General features: G+C 41.8%; 1 protein-coding gene across 2 annotated transcripts in view; it reads left to right on the top strand.

Annotated features, from left to right (window-relative positions):
• MYO7B (myosin VIIB) overlaps positions 1 to 25,961 on the top strand; it is a 523,403-nt gene that overhangs the window by 120,519 nt on the left and 376,923 nt on the right. For both annotated transcript variants that reach the window (XM_077488413.1, XM_077488412.1), the window contains exons 7-10: positions 3,323 to 3,465; positions 7,392 to 7,505; positions 8,429 to 8,582; positions 16,105 to 16,181. In XM_077488413.1, coding sequence (XP_077344539.1) covers positions 3,323 to 3,465; positions 7,392 to 7,505; positions 8,429 to 8,582; positions 16,105 to 16,181 — 488 coding nt within the window. The remainder of the gene's footprint in view (positions 1 to 3,322; positions 3,466 to 7,391; positions 7,506 to 8,428; positions 8,583 to 16,104; positions 16,182 to 25,961) is intronic.

Raw genomic sequence — 25,961 nt, 5'->3', positions numbered from 1 at the left:
CTTTCGGGGGGAGCTACTGCACTTCGGGTGTTTACAAAGGTCCTGGCCCCTCCTCTGCCCAGATTAAGGGCCCAAGGTGTAACAATTATAGCTTACCTAGATGACCTGCTCTTGATAGATCGGTTGGTAGCCCGATTAGACCAAAGCATGGTCACCATAGTCAACTACCTGGAATACCTAGGTTGGGTCCTTAACCTAGAGAAATCTTCTTTAAAGCCAGTAAGGTACTTGGGTACTGTTTATAGATACAGCCCAGAAAAGGGTGTTTTTACCCCAGGCAAAGATCAGCGCTATAAAGAAAATGGTTCAGGTGGTCATGGTGAAGAAGGGTCTTTCTATTCACCTTTGTATGAGGTTATTGGGGAAGATGGTGGCTTCATTCAAGACAGTTCCCTATGCTCAGTTTCATTCGAGAATGGTGCAAAACAGTATCCTGTCTGCTTGGAACAAGAAGGTCCAAGCACTAGATTTTCCAATGCGTTTGTTGCCAAAAGTGCACCAGAGCTTCGTTGGTGGAGGATATCCTAGAATCTGCAAAAGAAAAATCCTTCTTACCAGTTACCTGGAAGGTGGTAACAACAGATGCCAGCCTTTTGGGTTGGGGAGCAGTCCTGGAAGAGGCGTCTGTCCAAGGGAAATGGTCCAGAACTGAGAGGACCTTGCCCATCAACATTCTAGAGATTCGGGCAGCACACATAAGCCTAAAGGCCTGGACATTCAGGTTGCGGAATTTTCCTGTCAGGATTCAATCCGACAATGCCACAGCAGTGGCTTAGATCAATCACCAATGGGGCACCAGAAGTCAGGCAGCCCAGGGAGAGGTAAACCATATTCTAAACTGGGCAGAAAAGCATGTGCTGTGCATATCGGCAATCTTCATTTCAGGGGTCCTTAGGCCTCCTGGTTTTTCATGTATATAAATGCTACCATATAGGCAACGTAATTTTTAATTTGTCAACAGTGACTTCTTGAAGTCTTGTTGTGTCTTTTGCCTCACGGAATATGTCGACTAAATGTGTAGATGTATAAGAAAATGACGTGACTTGTTGTATGTAAAGGAAGTTTGCCATAAATAATAAAGGAATTTAAAAAAAGAACAAGGGATCCACTCGCATGCGGGACAGATGTGTTGGTGACCCTGTGGGATCAGTTCTCACTGATTTATTAATTCCCTCCTATTCTGCTGCTACCTTGTCTTCACATGATCAAGCTGGAAAGGAAGTCGGTAGTTCTAGTTGCCCAAAAGATCTTGGCATGCAGAAATGTTAAAGATGCTGGTAGGGGCCCCATGGACCCTGCCACCACATCCAGACCTGCTATCACAGGGTCCAGTGTTCCATCCTACTTTACAAATGCTAAATTTAACAGTTTGGCTATTGAAACCCATATTCTTAAGAATCATGGGCTTTCAGGCTCAGTGATATCTACTTTGATTAATGCAAGGAAGCCAGCTTCCAGAGTCATCTATTGTGTGAATCCAGGGGTTGGCATCCCAGAAAGTATGTCATAGGTAGAATTCTTGCCTTTCTGGAAATGGGGTTAGAGATGAAGCTGGCCTTGAGTACTATCAAGGGCCAGGTCTTGGCCTTATCTGTATTGTTTCAATGTCTGCTTGCTTCGCATTCTTTGGTCCCCCAAGCTTTATACAAGGGGTAACGCGGCTTAATTCACCAGTTAGAGCACCCCTGAACCCTTGGGACTTGAATTTAGTTCTGTCGGCATTACAGAAACAGCCTTTTGAGCCAATACGACATATTCCCTTGGTCCCTTTGACAAGGAAGCTAGTTTTTCTGGTAGCCATTTCTTCTGCAAGAAGGGTATCAGAATTGGCAGCTCTTTCTTGTAAAGAGCCATATTGAATCGTTCACAAGGATAGAGTAGTTTTGCATCTTCATCCTAGCTTTCTGCCAAAGGTGGTTTCAGGTTTTCATATAAACCTGGATATTGTTCTACCTTTATTTTTTCCAGAACCCTATTCTACGAAAGAAAAGTCGCTACCTTCTCTGGATGTAGTAAGAGCAGTCAAAATCTATTTGAAGGTGACTGCTCAGATTCGCAAAACAGATGTTTTGTTTGTATTGCCTGAAGGTCCTAGAAAGGACAGGCAGCGTCAAAATCTACTATTGCCAAATGAATTCGGCAAGTAATTATTCAAGCTTATGGTTTGAAGAGGAAAGTTTCACCTTTTCAAATCAAAGCGCACTCCACTAGGGCTGTTACTGCTTCATGGGCAGTGCATCACCAAGCCTCCATGGCTCAAATCTGCAAGGCCGCAACTTGGTCTTCAGTCCATACATTCACCAGATTCTATCAGGTGGATGTAAGAAGGTATGAGGATATCGCCTTTGGGCGCAGTGTGCTGCAAGCAGCAGTATAAGTCCTCAGGTCTGATTGCACCTTACTTTTGTGTCTCCCTCCCCTCAGATAGCAGAGCCCTCAGTAATTGCAATTACTGTGGCTCTGTGTCCCGTGATGTATGATAAAGAAAAAGGATTTTTATAACAGCTTATCTGTAAAATCATTTTCTTGAAGTACATCACGGGACACAGAAGTCCCTCCCCTCTTTCTGGTTACACGTGTATTGCTTTTCTAAAAAACTGAGGTACCCCCGGTAAGGGGAGGGGTTATATGGGGAATTGAACTTCCTGTCTAGGGTGTGCCAGTGTCCATCACCTGAAGGTGCCATATAACCCATGCACTAATTACTGTGGCTCTGTGTCCCGCGATGTACTCCAAGAAAAGGATTTTACAGGTAAGCTGTTCTATTATCCCACCAAATTGTGTTTAGCTGGTTAGTGGCATAGAGGAGGAGGGAGGGAGTGGGCTGTCATTTACCATTGTGCATATGCCCACAGGTGTAAGTCACATGGGCTGCTCAGATGTGATGGAGAGTAAATGCTCAGCATAGAATCTCACTGAAAACTGAGCATATGTAGAGCTGCCAACACTGCTCTGCAAAAGCCCCAACAGTAGTGGGGACATAGAAAGAAGGGGGAGAAAGAGAACAACAGTATTAAACAGGATTTTTGCAGAATACAGAAAACTAATCCCATAGAGTGAGTATGAACAGCATGTAATACAGCATTTATTGATAGTTTTTTTATGATGTGGGTTTAGTTATATATTAAGAACAAACACTTGCAGGTCATCCTGAGCATTCTGGTGATTAATACAAATAAAAGCAAGTAAATACATAATATACTGTATATATTTTTTTCCTTTTTTTATTCACATATGATACCACCTTCAATTTTAAAAGGCATATTTTGTGGGTTGTTTTGTGTAAGTTTTGACCTTACATTTGCTTTGTTTTACTTTTCAGCCTTTGGAAATGCAAAGACTATCAGAAATGACAACTCTAGCCGTTTTGGCAAATACATAGAAATTCACTTCTCCAAGGACAGTGTGATTGAAGGAGCTCGTATTGACCAGTTTCTCCTGGAAAAATCACGTGTATGCAGGCAGGTCTGTCAGCCTAGACATCAATTATCTACTGCTACCTTATAGCTTGGAAATGAGAGAACTGTACCATTGTGTATAAAAATCTGTCTGAAACTGGCAACACATATTAACCACCTTCAGACCGGACCATTTTGCTGGTCAAAGACCAGACCACTTTTTGCGATTCGGCACTGCGTCGCTTTAACTGACAATTGCGCGGTCGTACGATGGGGCTCCCAAACAAAATTGACGTCCTTTTTTTCCCACAAATAGAGCTTTCTTTTGGTGGTATTTGATCACCCCTGCGGTTTTTATTTTTTGCGCTATAAACAAAAATAGTGCGACAATTTTGAAAAAAACGCATTATTTTTTACTTTTTGTTATAATAAATATCCCCCAAAAATATATAAAAAAACATTTTTTCCCTCAGTTTAGGCCGATACGCATTCTTCTACATATTTTTGGTAAAAAAAATCGCAATAAGCGATTATTGATTGGTTTGCGCAAAAGTTATAGCGTTTACAAAATAGGGATAGTTTTATAGCATTTTTATTAATAATTTTTTATTATTATTTTTTTTTTACTAGTAATGGCGGCGATCAGCGATTTTTATTGTGACTGCGACATTGTGGGGGACCCATCGGACATTTTTGACACATTTTTGGGACCATTGTCATTTATACAGTAATCACTGCTATATAAATGCAGTGATTCCTGTGTAAATGACACTGGCAGTGGGTAGCAGTGTAGGGGTTAAGTGTTCTTAGGTGTGTGTTACTAACTGTGGGGGGGTTGGGCTTTCATTTAGTGAACACTGATCTCTGCTCCAATCACATGGAGCAGAGATCAGTGTCACTAGTTGCTAGGCAGAATGGAAAAATGCTGTTTACACGGCATTTCCTCCATTCAGCCGTCCCGTGAGACAATCGCGGGTATGCCCGCGGTGATCGAGTCCGTGGTCCCGCGACCGGACTCACGGGGGTCCCGACCAGCGTGGCAGGGCGGCATTGAAGACTGGATGTACATGTACGCCAATATGCCTGCCCGTGCCATTCTGTCGACGTATATCGTCGTGCGCTGGTCGAGAACCGGTTAAAATCAGATTTTTCACTTTTATTTTGATTTATCAATAAATAGATTTTGTGCTTTGCATATTCATTGCTGTTGTGTTTCAGTTTAAATATACAGTAAATCAATTAAGTATTATTTATATACTGTATTTTCTTTTTCATTTTTTATTGGATCCAACTGTGGAAAATTATTGATTCAAAAGCATTGCTAGTATGCTGTGCTCCTTATAATCTGATATTTAAAATAAATTTAAAGGAAACAGTATAATATCAGCTGTGTGCATTCCATAATACAGGACTGTACAATTGCAGTTGTGTGAATTCCATTATACTGAAGTGTTTGCCAGTTAATCAGGAGTGAAAAATAAGATGTTTTGGCAACCATATCTATATTACCAACTCTGTAGCAGAAAACTATATAAAGCTGGTAGTTCAAAACACTGTCAGGCTAGGTTCATACATGTGCGTCTGCATTTTAATTTTTCATACATTTCATATATGCTTAATTTCCCATCTGTATTTTTTCCAAGATGCACAAAATAAAAAAATAAAATAAGCTCCATAGAAATTAACAGTAATCCTTTAGCCATTCATTGTTGTGTGTCAACCAAGCCGCATACAGTTGCATGGGGTGTGAACGAGAACTCACTTTCAGCACTTTCACACCTTGTGGTTGGATAGCATGCAACCTCTGGGGCCACTTTTAGTGTGCCATCTACTATCTAGACCCACTCACGGTCGTACCCACTATAAATATTAGAAATTCTGGGTATAGGGAAACAGTGAATACTCTGTTATCAGTCCCACAGTGCTTAGATAATTTTCTGTGTGTCCTTTTGCGAGGCCCAAGCAGTGGCTTGTGGAGTTAATGGGAATGCCTAGCAATGCACATTTAAACTTTCAAATACGGTACATTGATATTTTTATAGCATTTTAGGAGGATGCTGCAAGAGAGGTGATTGGTGGTCAGGCACATTAAAGGTTCTGGGTACCTGACTGCATGGTGCCTTCTACTTAGCTTCTGGGTCACTTTGATTTGTGTGACCCCATACTAAGCTTACTGTGAGTTTTTGATAATGATATAAAGTATAAAAACAGAAGTGTCATGAATAAATTGTGTTGTTTTGTGTATGTATAGTAGTATGTATGTATAGTAGATGGTTGCCTAGAGAAAAGCGTGACAAAATCATTAGCATGTGCTAATTTTGCCTACTTCAGTCACTCTTACACACAATCATTTACAGTGCCTTGATATTTATACCCCTTGAAATTTTCCACATTTTGTCATGTTACAACTAAAAACGTAAATGTACTTTATTGGAATTTTATCTGATGGACCAACACAAAGTTGCACATAATTTTGAAGTGGAAGGAAAATGATAAATGGTTTCCAAATTTTTTACAAATAAATATCTGAAAAGTGTGGCGTGCATTTGTATTCAGCTACCCTGGTCAATACCTTGTAGAACTTGCGCTGCAATTACTGCTGCAAGTCATTTTGGGGATGTCACTATCAGATTTGCATATCTGGAGAGTGATATTTTTGCCCATTCTTAAAATAGTTCAGGCTCTGTCAGATTGGATGGCGAGCATCTGTGAACAGTAATTTTCAAGTCTTGCCACAGACTCTCAATTGGATTTAGGTCTGGACTTTGACTGGGCCATTCTAACACATGAATATGCTTTGATCTGAACCATTCCATTGTAGCTCTGGCTGTATGTTTAGGATCATTGTCCTGCTGGAAGGTGAACCTCTGCCCCAGTCTCAAGTCTTTTGCAGACTCTAACAGGTTTTCTTCTAAGATTGCCCTGTATTTGGCTCCATCTATCTCCCCATCAACTCTCACACACTTCCCTGTCTCTGCTGAAAGAAAAGCATCCCCACAACATGATTCTGCCAGCACCATGTTTCACGGTGGGGATGGTGTGTTCAGGGTAATGTGCAGTGTTAATTTTTCGCCACACACAGTGTTTTGCTTTTAGGCCAAAAAGTTCAATTTTGTTCTCATCTGACCAGAGCACCTTCTTTCACATGTTTACTGTGTCCTCCACATGGCTTCTCACAAACTGCAAACGGGACTTCTCATGGCTTTCTTTCAACAATGACTTTCTTCTTGCTATACTTCCATAAAGGCCAGATTTGTGGAGTGCACGACTAATAGTTGTCCTGTGGACAGATTCTTCCACCTGAGCTGTGGATCTCTGCAGCTCCTCCAGAGTTACCATGGGCTTCTTGGCTGCTTCTCTGGTTAATGCTTTCCTTGCCCAGCCTGTCAGTTTGGGTGGACAGCCATATCTTGGTAGGTTTCCAGTTGTGCCATACTCTTTCCATTTTCGGATGATGGATTGTACAGTGCTCCATGAGATGTTCAAAGCTTGGAATTGTTTATTTATTTAACCTAACGCTGCTTTAAACTTCTCTGCAACTTTATCCCTGACCTATCTGTTTTTTCCTTGGCCTTTATGATGCTGTTTGTTCACTATGGTTCTTTAACAAACCTCTAAGGGCTTCACAGAACAGCTTTATTCATACTGAGATTAAATTACACACAAGTGGACTATATTTACTAATTGATTCTACTAGATTTTAGTAAGGGGTTTCAGCATAAAAGGGGCTGAATACAAATGCCTGCCACACTTTTTAGATATTTATTTGTAAAAAATATTGAAAACCATTTATTAGTTTCCTTCCACTTTATTTGCCACTTTGTGTTGATCTATCACATAAAATCCCAATAAAATACATTTAAATTTTTGGCTGTAACATGACAAAATGTGGAAAATTTCAAGGGGTATGAATACTTTTTCAAGGCATTGTAGGTGAAAATAGTTTTTACATGATGTAGTAATTTAATTACCCTCATTCTTGTCGTTTATCAGGCTACAGGAGAGAGAAACTATCACATATTTTACTGCATCTTACTCGGCATGAGTTCAGAACAAAAGAAGAAGCTAAACCTTGGCAACTGTTCAGACTACAAATATCTCACTGTGGTATTGTCACTCACTTGTGTGCCTCATATTTTCCTTGATGACTATATTTACACAATCTTTTATCTAGATAACATTTTAAATTAACAAGAGAGGAGTAGAACAGACTTAAAACTGAGGAAAAAGTTTACTACTTGAGTTATTAGCTTCTTTTTGGCACGTGTGTTTGTATATTGTCTTACCTTTATGATGATAGCAATGATTTACTTAGATGTAGACTGATGGATCTTTTTCCACATAGGCTGATCATAGACAGGTAGATGTGTCTTTGAAATGGTGGGCAGGCAGACATCTGTCCATCATCAACACCGCTTATCATACTATGACATGCCCAATGGGCAGAAAAAGTCCAGGCTCCCTAACTACCTTAGGTTCATTATTAAATGGCCTAATTCTCACCTGATCATAACATTTAGAAGCCAGATCAAAGAGGCACATAGCGATTTATGGCCAGCTTAATAACCTCCACATGTGGTTAAAGTGACTTGGAACTTTACTTAATGGCTAAGGGTGTGCCAAGGAACTGTTTGAAGCATGGACATGTTTCATGATGGTCTGACCAGAGAGCTATATCAACACAATTTATTTATTAAAATGATCCTTAACACTTGTAGTGTATTGCCCAATATAACTTTATTTTCTCAGATCTAGTGAGTGTACAACAGTATTTCATGGCGAAAAAAAAAAAAAAAAAAAAAAAAATATATATATATATATATTTTTTTTTTGTGCTATCCATTTAGTTTATAAGCTAGCTAGTGAACACAAAATCATCAGCATGATTAGGCTTTCACTATGAAGTACCAGCCACAGAGTAACTACCTGATTATAGTTTTAGTGATCTTCAGAGATCACAATTGTTTTTTTTGTAGAAATCTTGAGAAAAACAATTGATTTAAATCAAATTCCTCCTGATCCTACTCTAGGGCAACTGCATAGAATGCGATGGGCGTAATGATACCAGGGATTATGCTCAAGTCCGCTCCGCCATGAAGATTCTTCTTTTCTCTGAGCAAGATCAGGCTGACATAAACAAACTGCTTGCAGCTATTCTTCACTTGGGCAACGTGGAGCTTCAAAGTATGTAATGTAAAAATAGGTTTTATTGAGTTGTGTAAATATTTTTGTACATGTTACAAAAGTAGTGAAGATGTTTTATATTGTTCTGGGAATGCCCCGTGATCGTGTCATATTGGCATGCTGTTTTTGCTGAAATAAACCTTAGACTACAACTGACCCTAGTACCCACTCCATCTCTAGCATTGCTGGGAATCCCAGATGACGACCAATGCTCTCATCACTCTTAGGCCGCGTACACACGGGCGGATTGTCTGCCCAACTAAGTTCGTCAGACAATCCGACAGACAGTCCGTTCAACTTTTGAATGAACCGACTTGACCACACACGATGAACAGACAGTCCGCTGAAAGCTTGCGCGATGACATATACAGCACGTACGACGGGACTAGAAATACGACGTCCAATACACTGCAATGCAACCTTCGGCCGTGTAAATCCTTTCTGAGCATGCGCCATACTTAGTCCGTCCAACTTGCCTACACACGAGCGAACTGTCCGCTGAAACCAAGTTTGGACGGACAAAACCAAGTTTGGACGGACAAAATTACGGAAATTCCGAAAGACTTAGTCCGTCAGACTGTCCGCTGAAAAAGTCAGCTGAAGCCCACACACGAGCGGATTGTCCGCCGGAATACGGTTCAGCGGACTAAGTTGGGCAGACAATCCGCCCGTGTGTACGCGGCCTAAGCTTCTCATAGCGTATATTTTTTACTATGCAAAGAAAGAAATGGGTGTCCTCGGCCAAGCCTGAGGTGTCTGCCTGGGAAGCTATGATTGATGCAGCTTTAACCCTATATAAAATGACCTACTTCAACAGGGGCTGTCACTTGAAATTTGATAAGGTATGGTCCTCTTGGACCTTGACTTGAGTTCTTCTACAATGGTGTGTTTTGTTTGGGCACTGGACATAACGTCTTCTCTAAACTTGGAAGTTTCACTGGAAGCACTATACTATGTATTGTTTTTTGGTTTGGTTTTTGGTTTGGTTTTTGATGTGATCTCTTTTGTTCTTGCAAAGGACTGACAAGTCCTATATGTCTGTGTTCTAAATATATTACCTTTATGTGATTTGAAAATGGAGAACTACTATTTCTTTATACTGCTGTGTAACCTGCAATTATCAATATGTTGATACTTGAAATACATTTTTCATTTCCTGATTACATATTCCTTTAAATATGACTTTAAATATACTCCATATGAATCAGTAAGACACTTCATCATTGCCAATTCATTTTTTTAAGGGCCCCTTTTGAGTCAATAAAAAAAACTTTTGAATGCCCCGCAAAGGATCTTTATTCATGTACTAGTAGTTGCACGTGGACATCTGAATGAATACCCCTTGAAATTCAGGCCGAGGTTCATGTAGTCCGCTATACAGTGTATATGTACTTTAGTATTTTTATTTATATTTTTCTTCCCACATTAATAATAGCGGTATATATCTGTATATGGTCATGTTGGTTTATTGGTGTTTTCAAGGTTCTTATACTTCACAGAATACACTTTTTTATATGATCTGAATTTTCTTATTGAACATTGTTCATATGCTATGTGAAGTTATCTTTTATTATTTCTGTCCTATACCGTTTATCCCAAACCAGAAGAGCCTGGTTTCTCACAAAGGAGCCTCCATTTTTGATGATGTTGTCTTTAACATAAGTTTGTCATAAGCAAATAAACCCTTTGTCATATGCAAAAAAGCCCTATGTTGATAATAAGCAACATAGGTTTATACTGCCGCTTACAGGAAAAATAGACACTAGGCACATAAAAAACTGTAAGTGCCGATTCACACAGGGGCAGCTTCAAAGTCGCCCAATTCGTAAGCAACATAGGTTTATACTGCCGCTTACAGGAAAAATAGACACTAGGCACATAAAAAACTGTAAGTGCCGATTCACACAGGGGCAGCTTCAAAGTCGCCCAATTCGTGTCTGACTCTGAAAATGCCCTGTACAGCGCGACTTGCAGAACGACTTCTGTATAGAAATCAATGCAAGCCGCTCCGAAGTAAACCCAAAGTAGTACAGGAACCTTTTTCTAAGTCGGAGCAACTTGAATCACTTCTGTTAGAAAGGTTCCATTGCAATGAATGGAGCTTGACTTGTCAGGTGGCTAAGTCGCCTGACAGGTCGCCCTGGTGTGGACTGCCACTAAGGCAGCCCCCTTGAGACTATAACCTCTCATACATGCTCAGTTGTAGCAAGCAACCAGTCCAAAGGGAGAATGGCATATGTAGGGAAGGAATACAAAAAATCCTCTGCTCTCTAGTATCCATTGAGGGACACAGTCTGATAATTGGTAACCTAGGGATATCCAAAAGCAGTCAAACAGCAAGGCACACTAGGCACACTAAAACAATACAGTAGGGAACCAGTCCAACAAGAAGAAACAAAGGGGAAAACAAGAATTAAATAGCTGTTTACAGAACCTTTCAACCAAAACTAGCTTCTGCCAAGTTGCGGTGCTTTATCAAATTTTGAAAATATTTGTAGAGAAGGCCAAGTTGAAGCATTACAGATCTGAGACAGAGAGGCCTGATGACTAAAATCCCAAGAAGTACTTTACAGCCCTAGTTTATTTTGCAACTCAAGCCTGCACAGCAATTTGTCAAATCTATTCAGAAATAAAGGATCTAGAGGCTGGAGAATGTCTTTTTGGTCCTACTAGAATAATAAACAGCGAATCAAATCCATCTATCTAAAAGAAGCATTGCCTAGGAGGTAAATACTGATGGCCATCGCCACAGGCAATGGAGAGAGATCTCCTTGAGGTGAACAAGTGTCGGACACAGGGAACGGAACAAAATATCCTCATTAGGGTGAAAAGTTGGTAAAAAAAAAGGAGGTCCTGGTTTACAAACAACCTTGTCTTTATGTAAGATCAAAGCACAATACTCTGAAACCATTCTGGACAGAGTGCTGTCTACAGAAAAGGCTACCACATGGGATAGAAATGCAAAGTAGAAGTCCCGAATAGGTTTAAATGGAAGTTATTTGCAGCACCGACAACACTCAATTTAGAAGGCAAGTGTGTTTTCAGGGAAAGATCTAGTATCCTGATTGCCCCTTTAAAATGGCCCAATAAATGTCCCCAAGAGATTCATACTTAACTCCTTACCTCGATCTGACAACCATAATCTTCACAAGCCTTCTGGCTGCCCCTGCACACTAGAGCCTCATAGAAAGCTATAGGGCTTGTCCAACTCCAAGTCTAGCCAAGCTGTTTGCTGAAAAAGAAGTCTTGCAAAAGCAGCAGCACCACAAAGCTTATCTGCCACCACCAAAAGCTTCCAGTGTCATTCCTTATGACTGAGGCTACCCCTGTGGGGAGAAAATGTGTGGAAAGACAGAGAGTTTGGGCGTGTACATGCAAAATCTAATCAGTGCTGCATCATGAGAAAATCCACCAGGGAAGAAGCAGTTTGAGCATACATTGCCCAACTGCCAGAAACTAACACAAGAACCTAGAAACGGATGGATCCAGAATCTAGTCTTGGGAGGGGCACTGCCAGAAAATAAATTTTTTTGCAGTCAATTTATCTGGGCAATATCTGGTGTCTGCGCTTCAATCATCACGACACCATGGTTGATATGTTGTCAAGATGATTGAAGCACATTATTTATATTATTACATTGTTATATAAAATAAAATAGTTAAACTCACCATAATGCAGAATCAGTGGGAGCCCTGAGTGTGTCACTTGCCACGTCTCCTGCCTTCAGATGCGGATTGCCATGTCGACTGCCACCAGATGCAGATTGTCACTTGCCACGTCACCTGCCACAAGTTGCGGAATATCACTTGCCTGCCACCAGATGGGGATTGTCACTTTCCACGTCTCCTGCCACCAGATGCAGATTGTCACTTGCCACGTCACCTGCCACAAGTTGCAGATTGTCACTCGCCACGTCACCTGCCACTAGTTGCAGATTGTCACTTGCCATGTCATCTACAACATGTTGCGGATTGTCACTTGCCACGTCACCTGCCACACATTGCGGATTGTCACTTGCCTGCTACAAGGTGTGAATTGTCACTTGCCTGCTACAAAGTTCGGATTGTCACTTGCTGCGTTGCTTATCTGCTACAAGGTATGGATCGTAACTTGCCTGCTACAAGGTGCGGATTGTTACTTGCTGTGTCCCAGAGTGAAGGCAGGCATCAGAGAGATGATGTAATCTCTCTGCTGCCCATGTCTGCACAGTGAGGGTGGAGCTGCGGTGATGCAGGGCGGGTGGTGAGAGATGATGTCCATGAAAGATGACTGGTTTGCCTTCCCTCTCACCTGCTGACTGGCCTGTTCGTCCACTCACTCACCCACCCGCTGACTTTCCTGCCTGCTCACTCACCCGCGACCTGCTGACTGGTCCGCTCTCTCACTCACCCACCGACCCGCTGACTTTCCCGCCCACTCACTCACCCGCCGACCCACTGACTGGTCTGCATGCTCACTCACCCGCCGACTCGCTAACTGGTCTGCCTGCTCACCCGCCGGTCCATCACTACTTTCTCGCGGGGGAGCGGGATTGCCCCGTTGTCACCCCCCTGGATCCGCCCCCTGTACGGAAAGCAATAAAGAGGAAGATTTCTCAACTTGTATGTCTAGGACTAACAATCAAAAAATACACCCAGGCTTATGCCACTTAAGTGAGTGTTCAGAAATGAGGACAGATGAAACTGCCACAGCTTTGGTTCCAAAAAAACTCACTGAAGAATCCCCAAGTACTGGTTGGACCTGAAACTGGAACACTGATAAGTTGTCACTGCCATACTGCTGGACTGTCACAGAACATCAGTATACTTAAAGTGTCATTAAAGATTATTTTTTGTTTGCTAAAATAAAAAAAGGTCTAATATACACCTTCTGTCTGCTCCTTCTTTCTCTGGGTGCCCTCTTAGAAAACCATGTTCTATGGGGGCACCCATGGGAGTGCGCTCCTGAGCCTGGCTGTGTGCATAGACATATTGTACATAGCATTACTCAGCCACACACCCCTCCCCCTCACTTTCTCCTCACATGATTTGACTGTCAGCAGCGGGATCCTATGGCTTCCACTTCTCTCAAAGGTTTCTGTGAGACCAGAATGAGGGAGCAGCAGTGCTGCAGTAGAGACAGTACTGGAGCGTGAGAAGATGAAGTGTTTAGGGATGGGAGGGGATACACAGGTATTGGAAGGTTTTTTACCCTAATGCAGAGGATGCATTAAGGTAAAAAAAAGTTTGCGTTTAGAACAACTTTGTAGTCGATGGCTAAATGGAGAGACTTCCAGCTACAGTAGCTCTTGATAGTAGAGAAAAATCTTCCAGTTCAAATCAAAAACATAGCAGAATGAAAAGAGTATACTAAGCAAAACTGGGCATGTGAGGGGTTATAGTCCCAGGAAGAGTGGCCTCCAGTTTTCTGTGTGCCTAGAGTCTGCTTCTCCTATAGGCAGTATAACCCTAGCTTTCTTACTTTGAAGCTGTGTCAGACAACAGACATTTTATAGCTTTTTTTCTGATAAGCTTAAAAGATTGTTCCCTCATAAGCTTTAAAGTGATTGTAAATGCTCTGTTTTAAAAAAAATAACAAACATGTTATACTTACCTGCTCTATGCAGCTGGTTTTGCACTGAGTAGCCCTGATCCTCCTCTTTTCGGGTCCCTCTTTGCTGCTCCTAGCCTAGGATTGCCTGAAAACCCGGGGACACGCACAACATATATCCAGCGCCTCTGTCCTGGTTTGTCCCGTTCTCCGCCCCGTAGCTTTGTTTACTATGTGGCAGGAGGTTGCTGTGTGCCTCTCTGCTCCTCTCCTACATTTGTCTGTGTAAGAGCTCCTCCTCACCTCATGGAGCCTCACCCTTTTCCTGCTCCACCACAGCTGGAAAGATGAGATATTGAGGTGACTGGGGAGCCCGAGACCTCCTCCGCACAGTGAGAACCCAAAGGTATGATCGCAGCCACCCTTCTCTGTCAGCTCCCCTCCTCTCTGCCAGCCCCCTCCTTTCTGTCAGCCCCAAACTTTCTGTCAACCCCCCTCCTCTCTGTCAGCCCCCCTCCTCTCTGTCAGCCTCTCCTCTCTCTGTCAGCCCCCCTCTCTCTGTCAGCCCCCTACTCTCTGTCAGCCCCCTTCCTCTCTGTCAGCCCCCCTCCTCTGTCAGCCCCCTCCTCTGTCAGCCCCCTTCCTTTGTCAGGCCCCCTCTTCTCTGTCAGGCACCCCCCTCTCTGTCAGCCCCCTTCCTCTCTGTTAGCCCCCTCTTCTCTGTCAGCCTCCTCTCTCGGCCAGCCCCCTTCCACTCTGTTAGTCCCCCTCCTCTTTCAGCCCCCCTTCTCTGTCAGCCCCCCTTCTCTGTCAGCCCCCTCCCTTTGTCAGCCCCCCTCCTCTCTGTCAGGACTATATTGTACATTATACACGCCTGCACTATATACACTATATTGTACATTACACATGCCAGCACTAGATACACTCAATTGCTCATTACACATACCTGCACTATATAAACTACATTGCACATTACACACACCTGCACTATATACACTATATTTTTCATTACACACGCCTGCACTATATACACTATATTGTACATGCCTGCACTATATACAATATATTGTACATTACACACTAAATATACACTATATTGTACATTACACACACCTGCACTATATACACAATATTGTACATTACACACACCTTCACTATATACACTATATTGTACATTACACATGCCTGCACTATGTGCACTGTATTGCACATTACACAACCTGCACTATATACACGATATTGCACATTACACACACCTGCACTATTTTGCACATTACACACACCTACACTATATGCAATTAGCTACTCACACTGTTCACCGATGCACGTGCTGCATTACTACTCCCCAAGGGCACACAGAGGTTTCCTAGGAATTTTACAATCTCATAGTGTATGCTACAAAAAAAATGGCAAGCCACGCTGAAGTGTTTGGGTTTGGCTCGAAGAAAAGGTGGCAATCCTATCCTAGCACCTCCCTCCTTTGAGTGCACTTCAGCCAGCAGCTTGCTACAGGGGGCACCCAAGCCGAGTAAGAACTCCATTTATCCTTTCAGACACGGAGCCAAGGCCTGGCCATCCCCTCTCTCCCCTGATTGGCTGACTGACTTTGACAGCCGTGGGAGCCAATTGTACCCCTGCTCTGTCTCAGTCAATCAGGAGGAGTGTCCTGGATGACTGAGGGGATTGTGGGCATCGCTGGAGAAAGAAGGAGCTGAGGTAGGTAATAAGGTGGGTGCTGCTACACACAGAGGTTTTTTTTATCTTAATACATAGAACATATAAAGATAAGAAACCTTCTGCCTTTACAACACGTTTAAGTATAATACCTTTCAGTTATGGCAAAAACTGATATATAATTTATTTTTCTGATTCAGAAATTACATTTTTAATCTTTTTTTAGTTCAATTTAACATTTCTGTGATTATTTGTATTATGCTTTGCCTCGGTTTTTAGTTTTACTGAATATAGATATTGTCCTCTTGTGACTTGTAGGTGCAATGTATGGAAATCTTGACAGCTGTGATGTCCGTGAGTCCACCCACTTGTCGAATGTAGCTGCTATGCTTGAGGTATTTATAAACATATTTTATTATCTCTCATCTCGATACCTTTTGTAGTGGTCAGTTTGGTTACACAGATATGCAGAGAAAGGCACTTCTAAGTGCAATATGTCAGCAATTGGATGATCCTGAGTCCTCATGCACACTGGACGTTTTTGGATGTTTTTACAGCTGCTGTTTTTGGCTTCAGGTGTTTTTTCTTTTTCTACAGTCAATAAACTTTCCAGCATGTTACCTTATGTGTCCATGCACACCTAGGCTGTTAAAATAAAACCTAGTGGGTTTTGAGAGGAGTTTTTCAGCTGTAAAAACGCTGTCAAAAAATACAGATAAATGCTCAAAAACACTGCTCACCAGCGGTTTTTAATGTTTTTATCCCTTATTAATAGCAGAGAGGTGGATTCTGTCTAAAAAAAAAAACATGAAAACAGCTATTGCAAAAATGCTGAAAAACACTGAAAAATGCACTACAAAGCTACTGCCATTTTTATAATGTTTTTAGAACGTCTAGTGTTCATGAGGCCTGAATGTATATAGCACCCGGAGGACTCTTCTAGCAGAAACGCTCCTACTTACCACTTTCCATGTTTGGTTACACAGGCCAATTGTGAAGGAAAAGTATGACCCGGTAATTAAAAAACTTGATTTGCTATTCATTTCTGAAGGGTTATTCATATGGTATAAGCAGATTTCATTTTGACTAGAAAGTTATTTTGGACTTTTGAACTGCTGCATTAGTTTACTGACTATAGGTATAGCTGTGAATCTTTCTGTTATTAAAAAGGTGTGTTCTTTGGGGACATGGCTAAAGTATTGCCTGGTAAGACATGTCCCGCTGAGCTCTTGTATCTGGTCTTTATTTCAAATAGAGTACACACTATGTCCCCATGATTTACATTTTACATGGGTTGCTCATTAAAGGAACCAAAAGATCTTCTGGATCCCCAGTGTCTCATCCAAAAGCAATCCACTATTTTTTCTACTCCAATGAGAGGCTAGAAACCATGCTTAAAATGGTCCCTAGAGAACACAGCTGCACCTAGCTCCAAGTGACTTGCCAAAGCGCCTAACAAAAATGTGTTGTGCCTGATCTTAGCAGTAAGTCCCACATTTTGCAGAAGTCTGATGTGAACTTGGTGCCTTAGTTACCACAAAAAAAAAACAGAAATGAATGTCCTGCGTGAGCTTATTACCTCCTAAGAAAGACATATAAACACTCTTGCACACCACAGTCACATCAAAGCAATTAATGACCTCCGGAGAGAGACCTCCACACTTCACGACTTGCATTAAAACCGTTTAAAAAGCGATCTCAGAGCTTACCCAATCCCTGCAAGTAATGCACAAAACTAAGGCAACTCAACAGTCTAGCCTAGATGTTGTTTGGTCTTGCCTGGATAACCCGAAGAAGAAGGCATGGCAGGAAGAATATTCGCTTAAGGGGCATACCAGGAACCACTGGTCCTAATGACCTGAAAGTGACAGTGAATGCCAAATATAACACATTGCTTGAAATATCAGTGAGCGAGAAGATTGTACTAGACCGCCTGCACAGTACACCGTGACCTAGATGCACAAACCTAAAGAGGCCTAGGGATGTCCCATATAAGGGTCCATGTTTTCAAGGAGGAAGAAAAGCTTATGTTGGTCATAGAAAAAAAATAAAAAGACAGCGCAGGTATGCTTTTTACCAGACCTGTCTCCCCACACCAGGTCTTCTCACAAAAGCCCTCTAAGAAGCAGGTGTCCAGTCAGAGGTGTAGCTTCAAGCTTGTGGGCTCCGATGCAAAGGTGGACCTGGGCCCCCACACAAAAGTTGACCTGGGCCCCCAGCACTACTTCCAACGTGACTGCAAATATATACACCGCACGCCAAGATACTCAAAGTGGCTTAAGAGTTTTGAGTTCCTAGAGTTCCTCTTTACATCAGAAGACAGGGATCACTGCTGGAGAATCACAGGACAGGGACCCCTTGCAGGGCTCCTTTCCCAACCCAACACTGTATACAGCTTCCTCCCCTCCACATACACACACTACACAGGGCTGAAATCACATTCCTTTACACACAGTCTGTCAGTCTTCGCAGGGCATATCTGTTTTTTATGTTGCTCTTCTGACCTGTGAAATTCTCTGGTCGGAAAGGCAGTGTAGTTGCAGTAGGCAGATACACCCTATGCAGATCGTGGCTGACAGGCTGTGTTGTAAAGGAATGTGATTTCAGCCCTGCGGAGAAGGAACAGTACAAAGTGCTGTAATGGGAAAGGAGCTCAGCATCCGGGAATATCATGCAGGGTGGAGGGGGTGGTCAGGGGGCTTGGGAGGGGACTTAGATCTGGGAGGGCAAAGCCATGAGACACAAAACCTGAAGCAGGGGGGTACAGAGAATCCCAGCTGGTGACTAGGAGAGACACTGAGCAGTGTCATACCTCACCAGTGACATTGGTTCCATTGTGACTAAAGGACGGTACGCTCCTCCTCTTGCCTCACTGAGCTTGGTTACCATTTCATGTTGCCAGCACACAGCACAGACACTTCCCCATCCTGGGCTGTTCTCACCTTGTGCTACTCTCCATTCAGGAAATGTCTCACAGCTTCTCCCCAGCCAATGGGAACAGAGGGGTGGGAACTGTGGAAGGCAAAGTAGAAGCCCAGTACTGGAGCTTGGCTGTGGGGCCCCAGTGCAGATCGAAGCTGGATTTTGTGGAGGATATGATAATATGACAGGGAGGCTGCAGGGGCCTCCTGGAGCTAGGGGCAGGGTTGCGATTGTGACCCCTGCAACCCCTAATGCTACACTCATGTGTCCTGTATTGATGGACTTGCCACTTTCATCTATGCCAGATGGAATTAAATTGCTGACACTCTTCGATCTCCTGCAGACCTACACAAATTCTTGAAGAAGTTGAACCTCCAAATAGAAATATGGCCATTCAGTGACTTGAAAAACCCTCCACAATCTATCACAATCTCTGAGGCACAGATGATTTTATACAACAGCTGATACTCGAGCACCTAACTGCAGCCAAGTAATACACCACTTCCCTTAGCTGTATCCTGTCACTGGAGATCCTCAAAAAACTATACTTGTTCCTAGGTTTCTTTTTTTACTTACATTGTATGCTATACACAGTGTATATGTACACGTGTATCAGTTTTTGGCAACAATAAAAGGTTAAGGCTCGGTTCACACAGGGGCAGCACGACTTGCAGCACGACTCACAGACGCGACCTGCACACGACTTCAGCGGCGACTTGCAAAACGACTTCTGTATAGAAGTCAATGCAAGTCGCCTGAAGTCGCCCCAAAAATAGTACAGGAACCTTTTTTCTAAGTCGGAGCGACTTGAGTCGCTCCTATTAGAACGGTTCCATAGTACAGAACGGAGCACGACTTGTCAGGCGGCTAAGTCGCCTGGACAAGTCGCCCCTGTGTGAACCGAGCCTTAGAGCACTATGTTTTTCTCTTGCAGCTTAATTGTTTTATTTTATTCTGTGTACAAGATTGTTGGGGGATATTATTAATTCTGTCTCAGTGGACACATCTCCCTCTCAAACACAGCAAATGAAATGAGAAATGCTCAGATGTCTCATGTATATTAGACTTTAATGCTAGGAGACTGTTCCTACTCCTGTGACACACTACTACTTAATATCTGCCTTGTCTTATTAATAATATTACTATAAACTGACTCTTGCTGCACGCTTTCTCTTGTGGTGTATCAGGCATTTATCCCACTGGGCTTGTTTGGACCTGACCTTCTCAGGAGAGAGACAAGTTGTGTTTGGCATGCCTCCTCTGCTTATGACCTGTTTGAAAATTGTCTGCTTCCCTGCTGCCAGATCTCATCCCCCTTTCCCCTCTCTTCTTATTTAACCTTTACCTGCACCCCCTCTCCCTTCTATGTACCCCTAATTACCCATTAGGCCAATTTAGGGACCAGGTCCCAACAAGCATTGTGCTTTAATTTATTTTGATAGGTCTAATCCTATATGAAATCAGTATAACTGGGCAGTGAGTGCCTTACAGTTATAGGACAGCGCCAACCTTTTATACAATATGGATCACTGGGTTCATAAGAGCCCTCTAGACTTGGAATATGTCTATGCCCCTACAGAATATAACTTGTTGACATATTCTGTATTTTATCAGAAAGGTCATTGCACATCCTGCTGCACCTTTGAGCTATATGGGAGAAGGCCATTCTTTGCTTCCTTGCCCTGTGCCAAGACATGCATCTACTCCTTAAAGATGGGTTATTCCTGCTTCTTGTGAATGCTGCCCCTTGGACGCACTGATGCAACCTCAACTAAAAGTTGAGAATTTACCTTTTAGCCCCAAGGATAGAAATTTCTAACTCACATTTTATCACATCTTTCCATGAGCCCAACAGGATGCACTTGAGTCTCCTATCCACCTTTCCCACATAGCATAATTCCAGTCTCATAAGATGCCCAATGGAGGTTCTTGCTTAATTCCCAATGGCTAACATACAAATTCTTTGGGTGAATGCAGCAAATAAATGTCCCCAATTCCTTTACAATATGCATAAACTGAAAACACAAATTGATAAAACTCCTGTATTATACAACCAATTCTTGTTTAAATGGGTTCTTAGCTCCAATCCTTGATAAAATCTTGGGGTATAGTTATAGGTCTCTACTCATTCTTGTTTTTGGGAAATAATTGTTGAATGCATTGATCACAAGGGTGCATATGTCTTCCTCAAATGCTCCACCTTTTAGAAGATAATTAATTTGGCCAGCATATACCCCTTCAGCCCCAGAAGGATTTACCCACTTCCCGACCAGGCCATTTTTTTGTGATATGGCAATACGTCATTTTAACTGACATTTGCATGGTCGTGTGATGTTGTACCCTAACTAAATTGACTTCCTTTTCTCCCCATAAATAGAGCTTTCTTTTGGTGATATTTGATCACCTCTGCATTTTTTTTGCGCTATAAACCAAAAAGAGCTACTTTTTTTTTTTACACTTTCTGCTATAATATATATCCAAAAGAAAATTAAAAATAAATGTATTAATCAGTTTAGGCAGATATATATTCTACATATTTTTTGGGGGGAAAAAATCACAATAGGCGTATATTGATTGGTTTGCGCAAAAGTTATAGCGTCCACAAACTATGGAATAGATTTAGGGACTTTTATTTATTTTTTATTGTTTTTACTGGTAATGGCAGCAATCAGTGTTTTTTCTTTTTGGCAGCGACATTGTGGTGGACAAATCTGACCCCAAATTACACTTTTTGGGGACCAGTGACATTATTACATTGATCAGTGCTATAAAAATGCACTGATGAATGTATAAATGACACTGCCATAAGCACTTAAAGGAGCTGATGTACAATGACAGCGATTTGTGTAGTTGTAAAACTGCAGTGGCTGATTTGCAACTGGTTAACCAAGGTCATATCTGTGCCTTGTTGTTCACTCTTATTCACGTGTAACTCTTCACAGGGGAAATACTAATCTTGGGTGGTGATTTTAATTTTGTTATGAATCCTTCATTGGATACCACCTCATGCAAATCTTTCTCGTTCTCCTCACTAAACAAAGAAAAATTGTCTCAACTTATTACAACTTGTTAACATCTTTCAGATTCAACACCTATGACTAAGGATTGTATACAGTATTTTCAAACATACATACAGTTGTGCTCATAAGTTTACATACCTTGGCAGAATTCATGATTTCTTGCCCATTTTTCAGAGAATATGAATGATAACACAAAACTTTTCTTTCACACATGGTTAGTGTTTGGCTGAAGCCATTTATTAGCAATCAACTGTTAACTCTTTTTAAGTTCATAATGGCAACAGAACCTACCCAAATGACCCTGATCAAAAGTTTACATACCCCAGTTCTTAATACTGTGTATTGCCCCCTTTAACATCAATGACAGCTTGAAGTCTCTTGTGGTGTTTGTGGATGAGGCTCTTTATCTTCACAGATGGTAAAGCTGCTCATTCCTCTTGGCAAAAAGCCTCTTGGGCTGTCTTGCATGAACCTTGACTTTATTCTTCTCAGAAACCATGAAATCAGACCGAGATAGAAGTACAGTTAAATCACACTTGTTTAATAATAAAAGTAAAAAGAACAAACATAGTCAAAACATAGCCAAAGTTCAGTCACCGGAAAGGATAGTCAGCCAAGCCAGAAGTCAGGGATCAACGTAGTGGAACAGCAAGCAGGATCCGGAGCCAGAAGGGATGTCAGCAAAGCCAGTCTTTAAATGAGAACGCAGGAAATGATTGTTGTGATGTTGACCAAGGCGAAGGTAGAGCTGCTCTGGACTGTAAGGCTTAAGTAAGCAGGACTGACCAGCAGGATATCAACAACAGCTGAGTAACTGTGGAGAGAGATGGGAGCTGGCAATTAGCTGACAGCTGAGCAGCCAGCTCAGAGAAGGACAATTCTGCTGTAGCCAATGACAGGTCGACTTGGCCTTGTGTTTTGTTGGAATGTCCAAGTATGTCCCATGCACAGCTTCCTGGCTGATGCATGCAAATGTTCCTCCAGTATTTTTTGATAACATACTGCATTCATCTTGCCAACAATTTTGACCAAATTTCCTGTGCCTTTGTAGCTCACACATCCCCAAAACATCACCGATCCACCTCCGTACCTTTCATCATGGGCCTTGTTGACTCCTCTCCAAATGTAGCGTTTATGGTTGTGGCCAAAAAGCTCAATTTTGGTCTCATCACTCCAAATGACTTTGTGCCAGAAGGTTTGAGGCTCGTCTCTGTGCTGTTTGGCGTATTGTAAGCAGAATACTTTGTAGCATTTGCATAGTAATGGCTTTCTTCTGGCGACTCGACCATGCATCCTATCTTCCTTCAAGTGCCTCCTTTTTATGCATCTTGAAACAGCCACACCACATGTTTTCAGAGAGTTCTGTATTTCACCTGAAGTTATTTGTGGGTTTTTCTTTGCATCCCAAACAATTTTTCTGGTAGTTGTGGCTGAAATTTTAGTTTGTCTACATGACCTTGGTTTGGTTTCAACAGAACCCCTCCTTTTCCACTTCTTGTTTATAGTTTGAACACTGCTGATTGGCATTCTCAATTCCTTGGATATCTTTTTGTATCCCTTTCCTGTTTTATACAGTTCAAATATCTTTTCCCGCAGATCCTTTAACAATTCTTTTTCTTTCCCCATGACTCAGAATCCAGAAACGTAAGATGCAATGGCGCAAGGGTCTGTCAGGAGTCCAGAAATGCATTGACCTTTTCTGCACACACACTAATTACAAGCAAACAGATCAGAGGGGAGGATGGTTACTTTTAATAGCAATTCAAACCCCTTTGTGTCAACTTGTGTGCATGTTATCAGGCTAAAATCACCAGGGTATGTAGACTTTTGATCTGGGTCATTTGGGTAGATTCTGTTGCCATTATGATTTAAAAAGAGTAAACACTGCTTCAACATTATATGGGCACCCTAGATGGACTATGTTTCCGACCCAGGGCATGCATCCTCTAGTCTAGACTTAGCAATGCTGGAGTTGGCAGAACAATCCCTTAGAACCCGCCCACAACTAGGCATTTAGGGAGTAGAGATACACCCTCTTGTTGCAATATAGCCTTCCCCACTTCCACAGGAAGTTGTCCAGCCTTGGTGCGGCTCACTCGATGCAGGTCTGAAGATTCCACATAAGAGTACAGGTATGCTCCGGTCTCCTCCTTTCTCTAATCTCTCCACCTCTCTTTTCTCTTCTCCTCTTTATTTTTTGGAACAATGTAAACACTCCTTGTTATGTGGGTTTGGATCTCCACCTCACATTGCAATAGCTGGACTTATGGCTCTAGTGCCTTGCCGCTGCAAGGGAGGCCTCCCTACCAGGGGATGGCATTGCTTTTCCCTTTCAGCGCCAGATGTTTGTATTGGGCACTCCTGACTCGGACAGTGTGCTGGGAGAGGTTAGCTGGAGGCTAATTTGGCCCCCCTTACCCGGTGTCACTGCCGACAGGATGCCCCTATATCCTTTCTTGAATTTCCAGCAGCATGGGCAGACTTAGTGCTGTCTGTAGGGCTTGCTACGGCCCCCATATATAGCCTTGTGCAATTTTAGGATGTTATCCAATGAATGTCACTGCCACAGAAATGTCCCTAACCCCCCATGAGCAAAAACCCTGTATTATTGCTTAATAACATGACAAACGTTGTTCTCCTTCTCTTTTACTTTATTCCCCTGCTTGTTTGTATGTACCTTTTTTATCTTTTTGATACATGCCTATTTCGGTTTAATTCTCGACTATCTGAGAATGTTTGCTATAACATGATATTTTTGTCCTAAATAAAGATTATACAAAAAAAAAGAGTAAACACAGTTGCTTGATAATAAATGGTTTCAGACAAACACTAACCATGAGTGAAAGAAATGATTTTGTGTTATCATTCATATTCTCAGAAAAATGGCAAAAAAATCATAAATTCTGCCAGGGTATGTAAACTTTTGAGCACAACTGTAAATCCTATAGCAAAATCTACTTTTTCCTTCCTACACACCATGCTCTGTCATGGTCCCCTTACACCAAAATTGACATATCATCTGACTCCTCCCCAACCATATTCGCATTACAGATCCCTGACACTATCAAATCTCCCATTAAATGGAAGCTAAGCAAAAAGCCTCTTACAAACAACCCCTCCACATCCAACCTATGGGACCTGAACAAAATATAGCAGCTAATTGATTTGAAGACCCTTTCACACAGGGACCATGCTATGAGTATTTTTAAGAGTATGGGAACATATTCATCAATTTTCTGGCTTACTCTATACAACACCTAAGCGCTTCTACATACATTCTAGAACTTAATTCCAATAACTCAGTTGTAGTCCATAGGGTGGGACAAATTGTTGCAGAATTCTAATGTTTCTTGACGGTTTTATATAATATTCCACAATCACAGTCCTCTGCCACAGAAGAAGCCTTACAAAGATGAACTTAATAACTATCTTAAGCATACCACTTTACCTCACTTACCTATTGATATCGCCACTGAATTGATTCATCCTGTTACAGATAAATTTTACAAGTCAAATAACCTCCCCTCCGTTAAAAGCCCTGACCCAGATGGCCTGACTAATATATTTCCTAGGCACTTAAAAGACTGCTTGACATTCCTACAGCAGATCTTTAATTCTGTTGCTAAAGTTTGCCCATTTCCAAAAGCTGATATAGTAGTTGTGACCCATGAAAGATTGGTGTGCCGCTCAGGCTTGGTCAGCATGGGTATTGATGATAGTGGGGCGCTGTGAATACTATTTAAATGAAAACCTAAATAAATTGATGGGTAAACAAATTCAATAATTATACAACATATATATATAGTGGATCACTGTGAACAAATACTAGTAATTAATAAATATACATACAACATATATATAGTGAATAACTGTGATTAATTATAAGTATGAATAGTCCATATTCTTCAGTGAATATTCCAAAATAAAACACGATTGGTTCAATCAATAAGTGTAGATATCCTCCACCGCTTATAGACATCCACACTTACCCAACTCACCAGACAGCCATGACTTCTTTAGCTGAAAAGAAGGTCAGAAATCATTTGTGCTACAATCTTGCAGCCTGATATGGAATCACAGACTTTCCAAACTGTGCTCTCATCTTCACCACAGAGGGTACATGAGATGAGAAAAGGCAAGGAGGATCCAATAGCGTAATATTGCTTATTTTATTAAAACATAAATAGTCATAAAAATGCTTACATTAGTGTCTGCCTGTGTCCTGGCACTGGG

The sequence above is a fragment of the Lithobates pipiens genome, unplaced genomic scaffold, assembly GCF_037356315.1.
Source record: "Lithobates pipiens isolate NorthernLeopardFrog02 unplaced genomic scaffold, aLitPip1_a1.2 Scaffold_18, whole genome shotgun sequence".
NCBI lineage: Eukaryota > Metazoa > Chordata > Amphibia > Anura > Ranidae > Lithobates > Lithobates pipiens.
This window is presented reverse-complemented; position numbering and strand designations above follow the sequence as displayed.